Source organism: Salvelinus fontinalis, chromosome 23 (genome assembly GCF_029448725.1).
Source record: "Salvelinus fontinalis isolate EN_2023a chromosome 23, ASM2944872v1, whole genome shotgun sequence".
Taxonomy (NCBI): Eukaryota; Metazoa; Chordata; class Actinopteri; order Salmoniformes; family Salmonidae; genus Salvelinus; species Salvelinus fontinalis.
In genome coordinates, this window is record NC_074687.1 from 38041978 (window position 1) to 38060659 (window position 18682).

The following is an 18682-nucleotide window of genomic DNA, read 5'->3' on the forward strand; positions in this document are numbered from 1 at the left end:
TTGCACATCTCCAGATGTCTACTTTTATAAACCGAGAATGCATTTCAGACCAAATCTGTGGCATGCCTTGATCAGCTTACTGGAAAAGGTCTCCAAGATTTTCCCCAATGTCAATGCAAGCCAGAGCCATTTTCTACTGCATATGACTAGTAATACGACAGAAGGCAATGGACTACTACAAACGTGTGACCAAATATGTATCCTTTTGTAAACCCAGCAGGACGAGCTCCCAACTGTTTTCCAAAAAGAGAACAAAGCAGCGCACTCTGAATTAGAGTAGCTACTCCTGTAATAAGAGAAAGTCTTCTGCCAAACACACTCAAGTGTTGACAAATTTAAAAGGTAAGTAAGTGTCAATGAGAGCATGCTCACTGGAAACAGTGCAGGTTAAATGTAGTACATTTTCAAAGGCTTAATAGCAATGAACCACCAAAGATTCCCTCACATTTCCTGTGTGGTACCACACTACTGAACAGAAAATAGAGGCAATAACTTCATTGCTACTTGAGTGACACCTGAGAACATTACTATTTGCACTGTAAAACATAGCTGGAAAATGAAAGGAGAGAAAGAGCAGAGCGAGAAAGTGCTTTAATAGAATTGATTTACAGGTATGAGATTCCCATTAGACACTGCTAATTGTTTCCACACCATTAGTGACAGTTATCTAATGAAGGATATAACCAGGCACTGTAGGATATCACACAGTCCCTCAGCCCGGGGGGGGGGGGGGTCAATGGCTCACTGTGCCCTCCACCTCAGGGGCATGGTGGGACAATGACGAACTACTAAATAGTCAAGAGTAACCGTGACAACATTTTTTACTTTCCAACAGCTGAGACTAAAACAGCAGATAAGCCTTATTGAAGTTAAAAGCAAATTTTCTTACAGAAAAATTTATGAATCTTGAGTACAATTACCGTAGAGACCAACTAACCTTTACACATTTAATATTTTTGGTTTTATCAGAACTTGCAGCTTAAAAGTGAGATCACAAGCAAACATAACTATAAACATTGAAGATATTCATCATAACAGTATAAACAGTGAGGAAGACTCATCAAATTATGTCACGTAATTGGATGTCATAAGGTGAATGCACCAATTTGTAAGTCGCTCTGGATAAGAGTGTCTGCTAAATGACTTAAATGTAAATGTAAATGTGATGGTAAAACTTTATACATTTAAAACAATGTAAGAAAAAAAAACAGAATCAGGAGCAATAGAATAATTAACTGTTTTGCATTTTGGAATAGAGATATTTAACATAACGCTGTCAATCAGGTCCAGAATCAGGTGACACCCTCCGTGGTTTACTGGCTCTCGTCCATTTCCTTTTTAAGGCTGCAGAGAGAGAAAGAGCCATGTTTGACTTCCCAACACTGTACCAATCACAGTACTTATACGATTGAAATGCTTCAGCGTAAAGAGCATTTACCCTTTTAAGTAGGCATGGGCGTTGTCATAGCCGTGGTATTTAGCCAGGTAGACCAGGACTCCAGTGGCACAGCGACCCTCTCTGGCTCTACAGAAACTACAGTTGCAGATCCCTCTGCACGTCGGACACTCCCACTCCTGCAACATACCAAGGCGAGTTCAACCAAGGCTGCAGTCTCTTAACACAACAGTCAAAGAATGAGTCAGCGTTTCTTGTTGGCTCGGGAGTAGAACAGTGCAGTACTTACAGGATCCAGCAGGGCATCTCGGACCTCCTCTCCGTAGCGGTTACGGAGACATGGGCCACAGAACTGACCCCTCACCCCCACACACTCTGGGTTACGGCAGTTGGTCTTGGTGTCGATCGTCTTCTGGCGGCACTGGTGGCAAGTGGATCCCTAGGTCAAGCAAAGCAGAGGGGTGAATTTGCTGAACATGGCAGTACGAATGTGAAACCTTGCGTTTGAGAACCACTGTAGGAGAATGGGAACTTACAGTGGCGCTGTTGTACACCTTCTCCCGCACGTTGTTGGCGATCAGATCCAGCTCCATCTGGGAGATGTCCTCCACAGGCCGCACCACATGAGGAATAGCTATCACCCTGTTGTAGTTGCGCTGATGGGGCGCCTTCTATAAACACATTCACAAATATATCAACCAAACTGACAACTCCTGGAGTTCAGATTCTCCTGGAGTTCAGATTCACTATTGTTGAACGGACAGATCAGGAGACATCAAAATATTTAACTTTACTTGACACTCATCGTCACCAACCAAACAGGTGACGATGAGTGTCAACAAGGGTATGGGTGTGCCACTCACCGCCTCATCCACCTCCTCATAGTAGCGACTCCTGCGCACCAGGTTGAACTTGTCCTCCTCTTCCTCTGGAGCAGGGCTGGGGGGGCCGTCCACCAGGGTGCGGGAGCGAGTGTGGGGCCGAGAGGTGCGTTCAGGGTTCCTCCTATGGGGTCCTGAGGCTCCCAGAGACTGGCGGGGGGCACGGCGAGGCTAGAGAGGAAATTAAAACATACCCAATCAAATACAGTCCAAAAAACACGGTAGCTAGACATCACATCAATAGTCAAATCTTCGGTTTCCTGATATGCGTTTTATAGTACAGCCTCATCCTCCATCTTGTCCCACTTACCGTATTCATCATAGGCAGGGATGTTCTTCTGGGGAAGCCAGGTATTTTGTTGAGTTCTGCCATCAGCTTTGCAAGCTAAACAAAATAATTGAAAAAGAAAAATGAGCACTCAGATGTCACTCAGCAGGCGACTGCCAGAATGACTCCTGTGAATGAGCCCGTCCTACCATTGCTTTGTTCTCCTTAATGTTAAGCGCTCTCTTGTCCATGAAGTTGCCTCCCTCCTTGGAGTCAGACTCTTTTATGGGCTGTTTAGATGGCTCTGCTGCAGTAGTCTTCTGGATGGCCCTCCTGGTGGGGAACTTCATGGCCACCTTCAGGGTCTGGGACCGACGGCCCTTCCTCCGAGGCCCCAATGACTCCTCCGAGTCCACTCTCTGAAATGCATATGAGCAACATTCTGAGAGGTTTTTGTTTATAGTAGCCACCATTGTGTAATAAAATTAAGCTGGTAATATCAAGACCAAAAAAATAAAAAATAATCACCATGGCACTCATTTCACTGCTGAAAGCATTCTCGAACCCAGTGAGAGACTCTTCCTCCGAGCTAGCCTCAAATACCTTGGCTCTCTCCGCCACCTTCTTAGCTCCTCTGAAGCTACTTTTCTGCACAAAGTGAAACCACAACATTCCGTTTCATTAATTAACAACGAACTCATTCAATGAGTGAATATGGTAAAACATGAATTGTAACTGGATGGTAATGTAACAATTTGGCTTACCGTGTTGGCAAAGCCACCGTCAGAGCCAAAACTATCACAGCTGTCATCTGAGGAGGAAGAGGATGTCTCCATGGGCACGTTACGGAAGCTCCGCAAACTCATCCTGATGGAAGGAGGCTGGGGGGCCTGCTGGAGCTGGAGAGACAGGCGGAAAAAGTTAGGAAAAATAGACAAACACAGTGAGTACTAGACAAACACAGTGAGTACTAGACAAACACAGTGAGTACTAGACAAACACAGTGAGTACTAGACAAACACAGTGAGTACTAGACAAACACAGTGAGTACTAGACAAACACAGTGAGTACTATTGGTTTTAGAAACTGTCTGCACACTGCTGCCCTCCTTGACAGGGAGAAGCAGCAATACCTATGGTGGTACGGGTGTGACTGCAAGATTAATTCCCGGACACCACAAGGTAAGTTAGCTAATGTAAAGCTATATCACGGCTAACACAAATGTATCTTACAAGGTCATTGAAGCTAGCTATAGAAAAAGGAGTAACGTTAGTTAGCTAGCTACAGTAGCCAAGTAAGATTCACTAACTTTGATTTAGGATACAACCAACATTTGAAATGACAAAACTTGTCAGGGTAAAATATGAATCTGAGTAGCCAAAACTGTGGTGTAACTAGTTAGTAGCCACGGAAATGGTTGATTAAAAACATAACTAGTTAACATTACTTAATTAAAAAAAAAAATTGTCTAGATGCACACATGGTAGCTAGTTAGCGAAGCAGGATACTTGATTTGAAGCAAAGGCAAAGTAACGGTTGCATTGCAACTCCAATGAGACTGCAGGCAGTCTGCAGTAGCTTTTACGGGAAGTATGCAACAGCTTGACTAAAATGTGAGCAAGAAACTAGAAGAGTTAACGTTAGCTAGCTACAAGTTTACCACAGCAGAATTGTAGGTAGCTATCATTCTCTGCAGGTATCTAGAAGTACCCTGTAACTTTTTGATATAGCTATTCAAATAAATATGTAATTATACATTCCTTACCTTAGAGCGAGATGGACGCATTTTGGTTTCTTGAAAGTTTTCTGCAAAGAAAGTCAATCAAAACTCGTGTAGACGTTTCTGCAGTCCTTTAATGAATGCAGAGAAACACCTCCAGACTTGCAGATGGAACCGAGAAATTTCCCGCGCCGGGAAAGTGTCCTAAAAGGTATATAAACTATTTTTTAAATACGAGCTAAAAGGAAAATAAAACACACAAATCTGCGACCCAACAAATTATAAAACATATATTTCTTAAATACTGCGGTGAAATACATTTTTAGTTTTACACATATTTGAAAATATTATGCATTATACAGATCCACCAACGTGTAACCTTTCAAGTACTACGCCCTGGCGCGAAATCATAGCGGAGAACTGTGCATAAAGGGGCGGGTTTATTGAAAAACTCCCGCGTCCTTGCCACCAGGTGTGGTGGTCGTGTTCTTGGATAATGAGAGAATCATATGAACTTCATGTATGTTTATCTTTTTTTTTTACTCTACATATAGTTAGAACCTATATAAAACATCTATTTTTAAGCATCAATACGTACATTAACTTTTCTATATTGTAATAAAAGGCACAATTATCTCTCATAAATAGAAATATTACAACAATGTAGTCAATACAATTTACAAGAGCCTTATATAAAACAGTTCACATATACAACTACAAATTATATGTAGGCTTACATGTTAAATATTAAAGATATTTGAGTGCATACAGTGCAATTCAGAATTCAGCCTAAAAGACTGAATTGTGTGCATTCCCTAAATCACAATTCTCACAAGCTCAAATGACTCCTAAAAAGATTCCTCAAGAGAGAACGTTTTAAAATGTATATTTATGAAGTAGTGTGAAGGATAATGTTCAAAGTAAACCTGCTGTCCAGTCTGTTCAGACATGTAAACAGTTTCAAACAGCAAATTATCCTCAGCTTCGACCACTACAGCCACCTCTACCCCCTCTCTTCGGTCTTCCTCTGACCTGTTTATTGTCCTGTCGCGGTAACCTTTTCTGGCGCTCCACTTTGATCCATCCCCCCTCACTGACTTTAGCCCCCTCTTGCTCTGTACTGGGGTTTTCCACCGCTGGTGATATGCCCGGTATCACCCTGGGCCGGTTCTGAGCTACTACACTGTAACTATGGGACCGAGGCCTCCCTGTTTGCTGTGAGGTTCTGCTAGACTTATTCTGTGTGTAGTTGCCCCTTGTATTGGACCATGCACCTCTGTTGTGGCCCCCTGTCACAGTCAATGAGTTTTTAAAGTAGCTGCTGTGCCTGCGGTAACCTTGCACTGCCCCAGCACTGAGCGGTCGTTCACGCTCCAATGCGCTCTCTGAGGTGGTGCTGGAGGGGCTGCTGCCCTTTGACCCCAGGTAGAGAGGGGAGAGCATGGCGGACAGGCCGGTGGTGGGGGATGAGCTGCGGGAGCACCAGGGAGAGAGCGAGCTGCGGTTGGGAGACCTCCGCACTGCTGCAGCGTAGGAAGAGGCCTGGTCTCCATACACAGACAGGAACTGAGACAGGGTGCAGGTCTCTGAGCCACCGGTGGGGGTCCGGGCACCATGCTGCTCTGCTGCTGACTGGTTCTTCAGCTGCCTCTGTCTCAGGTTGTACATCCATCTGGGATCCACATCTGGAACAAGAAAGAACATCCACTGTTAGGATTGGTTAAATAGAAGTGCTCATACATTTGTTCATTCTGTATTTAAGACAGCTTTAAATGCACCACGTGTCAATGAAATCTGTATCCAAAGCACAATAGAAAAGAAAGTTGACCTTTTGAATCTGATCTGCTTCTGGGGTTCCCTTCTATGTTCAACTGGGTTGTTTCTATCAGCAGCTCCACAGTCTTGATCTCATCTCGTCCACCGGTGGGGTTCCACATCACTGCATGGCTATATCTCGTAGACCTTGGTGATCTCACATCATTCTAGTGGCAAGTGTAGAGACACAACAATCACTGTAGGCGATTTTAAACATCAGATCCCATTTACACGTCAAATTAAATTCACAATGTATTTCATTTTTTTAAGACGTACCATACAGTACACTGTGAACCTACATTTTACTGTATAATTCTTATTATTGGTAATGACTAGCCTAAAGGTGGTGTAGTGTAGGCCTATGTAGTGCAATGGTTAGGTCATTGTAGGACTGTCTCCCTATAGGATATGTTTTGAATGACTCACCTCATAATTAACAATGCAGTCAACAACCTGATTGTCCCGTAGTCCAACTACCCATTTGTCCATCACAAATGGGGGCTGCAAGGAAATTGTTTGATAAATGGTAATTAATCATCATGCATAAGCTAGCTAGCACTGTGTATCTTCAACACTGCAATGACATCAATTCAAGGAATAATTACATTTATCTGGAGATACAAAGAGGGACTTTAAATGTCATAACATTTAGCAAAAGGGTACGCTCCTTCAATGGTCATAAAAACCGTCAACAAAGAAATGTAAAGGACAAGTGACTGTTGATTTTAAGTCCGGATGCCCTTTCAGCACATGGCATGGCGTAATGCTTATGATCACACCTTGGTCATCTTCAGGACATCCACATCCTGTCTGTTGGCATCAAAGGTTACATCCTTGATGTACGTTATTGCAACTTCATCTCCATCAAGTTCCATGTACATTTTCCATTTGCAGTCCTAAAAAAGAGAGATTGTAGGTCTTACAGTATATTTATTTATCCCTGGCTGGTTCCAAACTATGTTGCTTTCTGCAAAAAAATATAAAATAGGTTCTCAAATGACAGCAGTTCTAACTTCATTTTTTCCTAAACCAACAGCACAGCCTAGAGGTAATTCCTTAGAACTGAACATTTCTGTAATGTGAATGTATATGAAATTCTGATCAAATTTGACAGAAGCACAAGTTATGTTGTACTTTTAGATTTGAATTCTGCTTTCACCTAGTATCCAGTGTGAGTTGCGTTCACTTAAGACAAAATGTTTGAAGATTGAGTGCTTTCCCCACACTGATGTGCTCTCAGAATCAGAGGATAGCATGTCTATTGAATTATCATAGCATGAAGGATGACATAACAAGTGGTCAAACATTAATAATAATAATGAGAATATTAACAACCTATGCTTGCAAAGACATTTATTTTACTTCAGGGGTAAACATAAGTTGCTATGGTGGATATCTAGTATTATTTCCTGTAGTGGATATGGTTTGCAGAATCTTGACACATGGTGCTATTTTTTGTGAAAAAATACAGTGTAATGCTAATGTTATTCCAGTTAGCTGAAAATCAACTCAGTATTTCAATATTTTCTGCTCAATGGACACATGGATCAAATCCTCACTAGGAAATACAAATCTGAGCAAACCCCAACGCCATACTCCTTCTGAATATTGCATGCTGACAAAGCAGTAATGATTTTGCCATCCCCAAAAGCCAGCCATGAAGCCACAGGTCACTGCTTAACCACACAGGGTTCACGGTGTGGACCAATCTATTGTGTGGAGGATCACAGAAGAAGACATCAAAGAAGTGCCACTAACACACTCGTCTGAGGAGCCTCAGCCCACTCCTGCACCGTCCCCAGGGACTGGCCGGGGCTCAAAGGGGGAGCAAGTGTGAGGAAGGCTCTGGCTCCGAGACACACCAGGCAGTGGCCCTGTGTCGGCCCTGGCCAGTCGCACCAGGGCCCCCAGGTCCACGCTGGTCTAATCACTCCAGCAGAAACAATGTCTGATAATGATGCCCAAGACCGGAGTGCGTCTGCTCTAATGACAACTCATACATAATTCAGCACCTTTCTCTTGGCTGCACGGTGATATCCTCATTAGTAGGGGACCCTCAGTGGTTGTCAGATGGTGGCCGCACAATCGCAGGCCCTCATTTTGTCTTTGAGAAGTGCAGCTGCTACTATGACACCGCCAGCAAAGAGAGGCGGGAAAAAAACGCAGTGCGGGTTTGTTTTATTTAGTGCAAAAAAACCTTCCAGTTTGTAAAAACAAGGCTGACACAGAACCTGACACTAGGCAGGGGGAAAATAATTAGCTCTCATTTTCTCAGCCTCCTGTTTCCTTCTCCCTGCTGTGTTTTCTACCCACTAAAGCACCACATGTCAGAAGAAATGGGAGGCAATTAGCAGGCTCGTTTCAGCCCCGCCGAACTCACTGAAAGGGGACTATTTATGATGGGACAATGAACAGCTGAAAGATTAAATAACATTTGCCTTTTAAAAAGAAAATGACTTCTGGCTAAATGGGCTATTTTTTATGGAATTCAAAAAGCAAGTGGAGAAGCAGCCTCTCTCCAGCGTTTGAGACCCTAACAAAGGACGATGAGCAAGTGGGGGTGGATGGGATGCATGGCTTTATATGAAATATTTATTAATCTGTTTCTCTTGTAAGGATATGTCTTGAAGGCAAAGCAAGCTCAGTGAAACAGTGGTCAGTGTTTGCTTGAGTTTGATGGGGAACATATGGGCATCTTTACCTCGAGAAACAGCATCTCGAAGATGACCATTTCCATCTTGACATACCAGTTTCAATCTTATCTGACAACAAGTTTGCTTTGATTATATGCATTTGAACCAAACCAGAACTGAGACTAAATTATTTTACAGATACATTTGAAAATGCAGGGACAAAATATCTAAAAAAAGTACCAAGACATCTTGGTTATTTGTCATTGAATATGTCAGTGTCCATTGAAAACCTACTGAGTGACCTGTTCCTGCTTTCCAGTGGTACCCAAACACTAGCTCCAGATTAACGATCTTCCTCGTCTCCTCCTCCTCCTCCTCTGCCCACTCATCCTGTAGAACAGAGATTTCCAGACTGAACATATTGTAACAGTAAACAATGCCAACCATTTCTTAACATTAAAGAGAAAGGACATACAGTACCTTCATTAGTGGAGGGAAGTGGAAGAGCCCAATGTAGTCATTGGTCAGCTTCTCAATTTCACTCTGTTGGAGAAAGCATGTTATACATAGACTTCAAACGTCAAAATAATTTGTATGAGCATATTGCTCAATTTCAATAATTATACCATATGGACACATTGTGAAATGGCTGGCTAGTTCATGCTAGTTTGAAAGGTAATATGGTACCTTGAGGTGCATGATGTGACCTTTGGACCTGACCCCCAGGTCTCGCATGTCTGTTTCCGTGAGCAGCAGCAGCCTCTTGCCAGTGATGTGGTTTTCCTTAAACAGGTCACCATACAGCTGCATGTCATATGCCCCCTCTTCTGAGAACACGGAAAACAAATGCAAATTAAAACACATACACGCCAAAATGATGGGTTTATTCATATGGTGACTTTGAACATACCCGCCCCAAATATCTGCTCCATCCAAAAGTACTGTGGGGATGGAATTGGAAAAGCATTACTATTCATAATCAATGGAGGCAGAATGGTTATTAATGGTTAATTAAACAAAATAAGTAATCGATTGATATGTGTTGATACTGACCACATGTTCCTCTGTCCAGGAATGAATATGAAGGTTGGGAAGGAGCTGCGTGAAAAAAATACAAAACTGAATTAGTACTAGGGAATACTGCTCTAATGGTCACGTAACACAAATGTGTACAGCTCAAAGAAAGAAATGCTGCCTATTCTTTATGTTTGGACTCCAACACAGATCTTGCATTTAGCATTCATGTGTACAAGTAAATAATTCTGAACATCGGTGCATTACATACAGTATACATTATATATAGGCTTACTTCATTCCAAGACATGTTTATCATGTCTTATAGCAATGGTTTTTGCAGCTATTGTTCTGCAATCAAGATTACTGGGTCCTAAATGTCTAAATCAAACTAAAATATGTCCAATGCCCATCTGACTGGTCTTTCATGATGCATTTTAATGATAAATCATTTACTGTTCATTAAGTGTAAACAGGCAGAAAGTAGCCAGACAAAATACAAATTTCATCATTATGATCACGAGGCTGCTATGCACCGGGAGAATTGAGGGGAAGATGACTAAATTAATTACTAATCGGAGCATTCTCTATTTGCTTCCCACGGAATCGTATAACAGCCCAGAGCCTGAGATGAATGGCAATCTCAACAAATCGCATTCAAAGAGGGCCGTTTTAGAATTAGCGCGATACACTTCTTTGCAGCCTCCTTCTAAAGTCCCTCACCCCCAGCTGCATTTTGCGTCTACTCCAGTGGTATGGTTCGGAAGTAATCACATAAAAAAACACCACCCCTACCCTACTGCCACAGTTCCATTACAGATTTTGCCTAATTAAAGTGACATAATATCAAGATTACAGGAGCCATATTGTATTTCACAAATTACTTCAAATCGTTTAATAAAATCCTAAGCATGCTGTTGACAAACGGAAACAGATCTTAATTGATGACAGGAGGGGAAGGATGGGGGGGGGGGGCATCAGTAGAAATTGCTCAGCCTTTGGGATTCCTTTGGCAGGGAAGAGGAGTTCAGTAGTTCACACAACTCTGCCCCCATGTGGAATGGGAGTATACTGTAGCAAGTTGATTACACTATAGAGGCGGATAAGCATTGGAAACCTGTTGGCTAGTGGTTACACCACAAATTCAACACGACTTTGTCAATCCCCGCAGGTGCAATTAAGCAGGCGTTGTCAGTAAGTGTAACATATACAATACAAATTGATGTTCTGCGCCAAGTATGAGTGGTGCCCAGTTAGCTAATGATAGAAATCCCACCATTGACTATATCTTTTTTTGAAGCCTTGAGGACTAGTGTGAACATGGGTCTAATGCAAATCAATTAATGTAATATGACTGATTTCAGGTCTTACATGTTAAAACATAGTTATTCCAGAACTCATCTGAAGTTATATTTCTAACACCAGTCACATTTTGTTCATTTTCTCCCAGCACAAAATGTTTATCTTATTTTCTTGGCCACATTTGGAATTTTGTGGCTAACAAACCTTTGTTGTGACGTTATTGTAACGTTATTGAATTAGTTGTTAGATTCAAGGTAAAAAAAAATGGGAAAACCAAGAGGAAATGTGAGAAGACAAAGGTTGAGAATGATAGTGGGAAAATGGCGTCCCTTAAGAGGGCAAGAATGAGATGAATGTTAGAAGTACAATATTACCATAACGATACATATACGGAGGAGGAATGGAGGGAAAAAGAGAGGCAGAGGAGGTCGAAGAGAGCGACAGAGGAAGATGGTGAGCTTGAGTCAGGTAAACACTTTGGAAAAAAGGGAGATGGTTTGTCAAAGAATGGCAGAAAGTGTAAGCAGTGTGAGACCTATGCCAGATTGAAGACAGGAGGAGAAATGGAAGTGAGTGAGTGCGAATTATCGGAGGTGGCAGGTGTGGTGAAGTCCTCGGAGCCTGAGGCTTGCACTGATGGTCAGGATAAAGACAAGTCTGTGACTGTAGGAGTGACATTCTTGGAGGAAGGGGACCCCTGCCTTTTGGCTGATCCATTTGTGGTTTCAGTGTGTGAAAAAGGTGTTGGGTACTGTGGAATCGGTGAAGGTAACCCGAAGTGGTCTTGTGATAATTGTTTGTGTTTCTGCTGGTCAGAGGGAGCAGAGGCTTCGCGCCAAACTAATTGTGACAATAGATGTGACTTGAATTGCTCCCAAGAAAAGGGCCCCGTTGAAAGGAGCGATTACTGGGGTAGCAGTAAATGTGAAGGTTGACCAACTGAAGGGTAAGATCCCCGGTGTTTGTGATGCTCGTCGTTTGGTGCAATGCAGACAGGGTGGCGTGGGTGGTGAAACAGAAGAGTCATTGGCTGTTCTTTAGAGTTTTGATGTTGAGTCTCTGCCCAACAAAGTGATGTTAGGATATTTCAGTTCTCGTAAAAGCTTGTTACAGGTTGTTACGTTGTTACAGGTGTCAAGCTTATGGGCATGTGGCATCAGTGTGTAGGAGGGTCCTTGGTGTGAGAAGTGTGCAGAAGGGCATGAGACAAAGGAATGTGTAGCATTGGGGAAAGAAGCTGTATGTGTTGATTGTAGGGGTGCCCATGGGGCTAGGGATCAGAAATGTCCGGTGCAAGAGAGGCAGGTTGAGGTTACCAGGGTTAGAGTAGAGCAGAGGGTGTCGTATGCTGAGGCAGTGAAGAAAGTTGAGGAAGATGGGTCAAGGGGGAGGGATCCTGAGAGGATTTGTGTGAGTAGTAGATCTGTATCAGTACAGAGGGATAGGCCAAAATATGATATATGCTTCAGTAAGAGTAAGAGTTACAGGGTTAAAGGGTTTGTCGAGTTGTAGTGTACCGTCCTTTCAGGCTGTTGGCCTGAGGTAGGACTAGAAAAGTTTAAATAGTGGAGTAGGGAGGTTGGTTTTTAATGAGTGTAGGGTTAGATGGTAGGGTATTTTAAATATATTTTACTTTTTCAAGCAAAGTATAAAGGGAGTTATACTACAGTCTAGTTGGTGGCAGTAATGTAACATTGGATGCCAACCGGCGTTAAACCTCATCGAAGAAGAGGGAAATGCAAGAAAACAGGGAGAGTAAAGAACCAAAGCAGGAAGTTTAATGAGAAAATGTTTATTGAAAAACAAGGAACAGTAGAGGTTGCAGCAAAATATGTTCATATCAAAAAGCTAAAAACGGTCTTTTAGAGTTATGGTACACCATTAAAGAGACACTATCGGAATAATCCAAGGAATTGGACTAATCCAAGGTGCTGAAGTTTGCATAGATCATATTGCAACTCTGGGTATTCGATGTCCTGGTTGGTTATTGTCTATGTCAATGGATGTGTTTCGGAGTGACTAGGTTTAATAACTACACAACAGAATACAAAAACATACATCAACTAAGTAGAAATAGGTGAAACCTGCAGGGCCAGAGTCAGACAGAAATATCCTCCATATTGGATATGTTTAGAAGAGATGAGGTCCCATATGACCATAAATAGCAGACTTTACAGGGCATTTGGGGATGGCACTTGTTAGGTGAGCTTCAACAGGCTCACTTTGGGGGTTGTTAAAAGGTTGTTAAACACACTTTGGTCTGTGGTCAAAACTGTTGGTGCAGATGCAAACATGTTTAGCTGATAGATAATCATTAGCTTAGAGAAGCCATCTAAAGAGTATTTCATATCATCTCTCCAAAGAAATACTGTTATTACTTCCTAAATAATTGAATGAAAGGCCAACCTACCACTGAATAACAGAGTTAGTGGAATAAAGGTCCTTAATAGTTGCCTTTTGTCTAGGAGAACTTACCCCTGTCAAGGTGTTGTAGTCTAAGGTCTATGGTACTCCTCACAAACATCCTGATTATATGCATCTATAACATGCAGCTGTCAACCAGCACACAAAGCGAGACTACACAAACCCCTGTAGTGCACTTTACACCAATAAGCCATGGTATGCGGGCCTGAAATCCAAATATTCCAAACACTGTGTATATACAGAAAAAGGGCACAGGAAGTCTGTAGTTTAACATGGCTATCAGGAAACTTTTTCTCTCTCTCCTGCCTGACATGAGTCAGGGTCAGCTGAGGGACACAACATGTACTTTCTCGTCCTGGTGAGAGACTCAATCAGAGCAACTGCACTCCACCACATTCAGAACAAATTGGCCAATCTTAATGTCGGCAAAATGTCATAAAAGCTTTGCCTCCTCAATGCAAGTTGCTCACATGACTCTTTACAGCATGGCACTATACATCCAGTACATTAGGCATTAATGACATCCATGTGAGCCATGTAGGAGGAAGGTTTCTAATACATTGTGTTCATACGGCGAGAAGAACATCTCTGTGCTGCAACAAGTATTGTATCTTTGGATATGCTTTATTGTTTTTCAAAAAAACGTGTGCAAAAGAAAATGGATTGTTCTAACAACAAAAAAACAGTCAAGGAATAAAAAGCTATTAGTAATGAATGATCTAATGTACGAAGATGGCGTCCATAACACCAGTAATGTGAAAAGGAATATGCATGGGAGCTTGCTGCAAGACCACAGTTTAGACACAGGCCAAAGTGATTGATTGACAGATTTTACGGATGCTACCAATCAGGTTGCTCTAATCACTGTCGTCTGACATCCCCAAGGCCATGTTGATTTTGCGGCCCTCTCTGACACTGCGGGACTTGGAAGAGTTCTGCTTGGCCAGCATGTTGCCCTGCATGCCAGAGTGCAGGACGGGGCCCCCCATGTCCAAGGCAAACATGTCCCCAAAGCCCTTCATCATGGCCTGCAGACTCATCCCCTCCACCTCCCCGTTACTGGAGGATGTGATCTGACACGTCATCTCCGAACTGTTCGACTCCTCCGTCTTAGACTCATAGAACGACTCAGTGCTAATCTGAGCCTCCACGGGTAGGAACAGCAGAGAGGGAAAGATGGGGGAGAAAGGATAGGAAGGGAAGAAGAGGGAGGAAAAGAGGACGGGAAGGAAATCAGTCTTAGACCACACACTGTACACCAAGACAAATGATTAACTGATTTTTTTAATACCCATTATAAAAAGGTGACTGTCAAACACTAGAAGAGTAGAGTTGAGAGATATAGTAAATTGGATTATCAGAGAAGGCTGGACTGAAACGATTGGAGTCTACAGGACAGATTAAGGTAGGAGAAAGGGAGAAAACAAAGAATAAAGAGATAGCTAACATGGTAACATCTCTCAGGATGACGGTACTGATTCTTACCCAATACATCAGTGCATGTATCAATTTAAACTAAATGTCAAATTGATACCAAGGCAAAGCACTGTAAGACATTCCCAATGCATGGCTGTATAACGCAATCATACAATGGACAAAACAAAGTATTAGTGCTACAATGTGGAAGTGCGGAAAACAAATCCAACCAACTAGAAAGGTAATATTTAGGTTAAATGTGTTGCATGCCAAAGCAACAACAGAAACAGGAGGCCAAGGCCGAGTGGGGTGTCCCTTTGAAAGCTTCACATAGAAAAGGTAGTATAGGCAAATACACACAAGCAGCGAAGACTCCTATATCAGCGTGACAACATTGGCATTACCAACGTTACAATCACACTGATCTATAATTATCACTGATGGCCAATGGGAGCTCAGTGACATAGTCCCACACAGAGTAGCATGATGAGCTAATACCTCTACTCAACACAACAGCCCATCGGTGAGACTCATTGAGCCTAGCAAGAGCCTTATTTATATATTTTCCCTCCATTCCAGACAGACATCGGTCTGAAGTAAACTGAATTTTTTGCTTCCCCTTTGACAATGTGGCCAAGAACATAGGCCGTGACACATGGACCAACACAGTGAAGGTGGTGCTAAACTGGGGTGCTGTTCATGTTCAGGGACTAGACAGTGTGTGGGGGTTGTGCTGAGGGTGTGGGGTGCAGTGGGTATTGGCTCCTGAGGAACTTACCGGGGTGTTGGACTGCTCGATGAGCTTGCGCTCCCACATCTTCAGGCGACGTTCTCTCTCCTTCAGTTCCTGCTCTTTGCTGCTCAGATCCCTCTCCAACTTCTTCAGTCTCTCGAGTGTGGCCTCGATCTCACAGCTACAGCACAGACAACATAGGGATGCGTTTCAGTGGCGTCAGTTTAGTTAAACATAGGGTATGGCAAAGTGAGGTGGGGTGTACGAAGTTGAAGCTCATTTGCTGCATTTCTACAGAATTTAAAAACTCTCAAATGCTATTTGGAGAACAGCAAAAACAAAATGACCCCAGCAATGAATTATTATCCGCAATATTAGTTTTAAAGGTCTGTGGAACGGCGTGTACAATGTCAACCACTACTCAAGTCCAACTCATCATTAATTGACTAATTTATTTGTGGAACGGCGCATACAGTACAACATGAAATAGATGCATAATACACGCTATGAAGTCACAACCAGGCCGACTTCAAATGCAGACGTCAATGTGAAAGTAACTAGTGCATAAAACAGCTGACCGCGGATGCAAACTATGCCAGATAAATCATACACACGCATTGAAATGAAAGGCATAGGTCTACATCAAATTACTTACTTACAATCGACAAGGACGCATGAAGACAAACAAACTCGTTCAAAGAATTACAAAATGAAAATCTACAGCTAAGGCCCCTTTAACTGTCACTTTGGCAAACCTATGCGTTTCGTGTAGTCAAATTTCCTTATGATTGCCTAAGCTAGTTTTTGCATTTGCTTGTCTGCATTATTCACCAGGGAAGGGAAATATTATGTGACTATTGAAACGTTTTGTGTCAACAAGGCTGTTCAGAGAATATTGAAACGTTTTGTGTCAACAAGGCGGCTCCGAAATATTAATACAGCCAACGAGGGGGCGGCCCGCAAAAAAGTTTCCCCGGGCCATTTTTGTCTCCTTCTGATATTATTGTGTTGCCTACAAAACAGTTGCGATATCTGACTGCTCATTCTGTCAACAACAAAAAACAGCCCTACAGCTACACTATAGCCAGTACTTGACGTGGAATGAAATATGTGCCGGTACTGTTTAGGAGCTCCACAGTATTTTTTAGCTAATATTCTATAAGATGTGCAAGACCTCTAGCAGTAGAAACATAGACGTTGGTACTCAGCTCCAGTGAGCTCCTGCCCAAGTCAAGCACGGACTATGGCTAAATAACTTAGCAATACTTAATGACGTTTTGCAAGCAAGATTGATCTGTTAGAATATCCCATTTTAATTCAGGAAGATGGACAAACTAGACTGAGAGGTGGAAATGCATTATATCAGAGACAGGTAGGGATTATGGATGAAGGCTGAAGATGATGATGTAGGCCTAAGTAATCATTCATGATTTGCATTATCTGAATATTAGCATTCTGTCACTTCATGAAAATGCACATTTGTTGTTGCCTACAATTGTTATTGTTTTCGAAGGCAAAAACAGGACATGTATTTTGGGCAAATGCTCTAAATAGCAAGTTGTTCAATTGTGTCTATTTTCATACATGAAACCAAAATTGCACTAGCCTACTGGGCAAATGAATGAAAATATCAATTAGGCCTAGAGCTATCACAACCTATATTTTAATATCAATAATATACACTGAACAAAAATATAAAACGCAACATGTAAAGTGTTGGTCCCATGTTTCATGAGCTGACATCCTTTATTTCAGCTCATGAAACATGGGACCAACACTTTACATGTTGCCAGAAATGATCCCAGAAATGTTGCATACGCACAAAAAGCTTATTTCTATAGAATTTTATGCAGAAATTTGTTTACATCCATGTTAGTGAGCATTTCTCCTTTGCCAAGACAATCCATCCACCTGACAGGTGTGGCATTTCAAGAAGCTTATTAAACAGCATGATCATTACAGGTGCATCTTGTGCTGGGGACAATAAATGGCCACTCTAAAATGTGCAGTTTTGTCACACAACACAATGCCACAGATGTCTCCCCTACTTTTCTTTTTTAAGGTATCTGTGACCAACAGATGCACATCTGTATTTCCAGTTATGTGAAATCCATAGATTAGGGCCTAATGAATTTATTTACATTGACTGATTTCCTTACATGAACTGTAACTCAGTAAAATCTTTGAAATTGTTGCATGTTGCATTTATATTTTTGTTCAGTATAGGTTTTGGTTGCCGATGATCACCAAAAAGGAGGGCTCCCACAACTCCCAATTCAAATAATCCCTGGTTATCAGATTACAGCAAGGTTTAAATGCACGAGTTCAAATGCCGACATTAAATTCAAAACAATCAGCGTACTGCCTAAAACGGCTGACAGGCAAAGCAAACTCACACTCTCTGCTTTCTAAAAGTGAGAGAAAAGCCTGCAGGCTGGCAGCTGCTCTCCGAGTGATGTTCTGCATGGTTCTAAAGCCCTCCAGCCACCCAATACGCTGAACAGCCGTTGCGTTTTAAATCGGGATTTTAGTCAACTTTGTTGTTGTTGTTGCCTACTTTATATTTTTGGTCTTGAGCTAAGGTATGACACCCCTGATGTGTTTAGTAACCAACATCATCCACCTCATCACATACAACAATGGTGTTAAACTGTTGATTTGAGGTACTTGTGCTTAACTCAGAATCCAACTCATATCTCTCCCTGACATCCATGCAATATACACAAAAGTTCAAAGTTCTGCATGTTTCTCAAGTTTGGATTCTGCTCTTTTAGTGACAGCTCTAAGCCCACAGACAGTAAAGGAACACTTACCTTCCAGTGTGTTTGCTAATGCGGTTCACCCACTGAGTGGACGGTTCTGCTTTGCCCAGCAGGTGGGGCTGTGTGGTGCACCATGGGTAGCCATGCTGAGTCAGAGGCCAAGACAATCAGCTCCCAAAGTAACTATTTATAAACAGGCATGTGACACAGACAGGAACTCCTGCCCTGTTCCTGCATCCTCCCACTCCCCCTCCCATCCCCTTAAAGACTTTCCACTAATACTTGAAACTTCCCTCATAATTGATTCTCTTGCTTGTC

General features: G+C 42.3%; 2 protein-coding genes across 5 annotated transcripts in view; both read right to left on the bottom strand.

The window, feature by feature from the left end:
- Positions 1 to 574: 574 nt before the first annotated feature.
- LOC129821266 (cell division cycle-associated protein 7-like) lies at positions 575 to 4426 on the bottom strand. The gene is made up of 10 exons (XM_055878739.1): positions 4311 to 4426; positions 3310 to 3444; positions 3074 to 3193; positions 2755 to 2964; positions 2588 to 2662; positions 2260 to 2448; positions 1933 to 2067; positions 1686 to 1835; positions 1439 to 1575; positions 575 to 1344 (listed from the first exon to the last, which is right to left on the bottom strand). Exons 1-10 carry the CDS (start codon positions 4329 to 4331, stop codon positions 1314 to 1316), a joined length of 1203 nt encoding a protein of 400 aa, XP_055734714.1. The 5' UTR covers positions 4332 to 4426; the 3' UTR covers positions 575 to 1313.
- A 114-nt stretch (positions 4427 to 4540) lies between these two features.
- The window catches only part of LOC129821265 (mitogen-activated protein kinase kinase kinase 20-like), a 47801-nt gene continuing 33659 nt past the window's right edge, over positions 4541 to 18682 (bottom strand). The window contains exons 11-20 of one of the 4 annotated variants that reach the window (XM_055878735.1): positions 15648 to 15783; positions 9767 to 9811; positions 9624 to 9654; positions 9401 to 9537; positions 9194 to 9256; positions 9008 to 9103; positions 6860 to 6976; positions 6507 to 6581; positions 6094 to 6247; positions 4541 to 5950 (exon numbers count right to left, since the gene is read on the bottom strand). In XM_055878735.1, the coding sequence (XP_055734710.1) occupies positions 5244 to 5950; positions 6094 to 6247; positions 6507 to 6581; positions 6860 to 6976; positions 9008 to 9103; positions 9194 to 9256; positions 9401 to 9537; positions 9624 to 9654; positions 9767 to 9811; positions 15648 to 15783 (1561 nt within the window). In that variant the 3' untranslated portion in view covers positions 4541 to 5243. Of the gene's footprint in view, positions 5951 to 6093; positions 6248 to 6506; positions 6582 to 6859; positions 6977 to 9007; positions 9104 to 9193; positions 9257 to 9400; positions 9541 to 9623; positions 9655 to 9766; positions 9812 to 12805; positions 14599 to 15647; positions 15784 to 18682 lie in introns of those variants that run through there. The other 3 variants (XM_055878734.1, XM_055878738.1, XM_055878736.1) reach the window with 3 other exon arrangements.

Excerpts from the sequence above, each read along its gene's own strand:
- LOC129821266 (XM_055878739.1), bottom strand. The coding sequence starts at position 4,331 with ATGCGTCCATCTCGCTCTAAG. Across the intron at positions 3,194-3,309 it reads ACGGTGGCTTTGCCAACACG|AAAAGTAGCTTCAGAGGAGC; the intron begins GTAAGCCAAATT and ends CACTTTGTGCAG. Across the intron at positions 1,345-1,438 it reads GCCCATGCCTACTTAAAAGG|CCTTAAAAAGGAAATGGACG; the intron begins GTAAATGCTCTT and ends CTCTCTCTGCAG.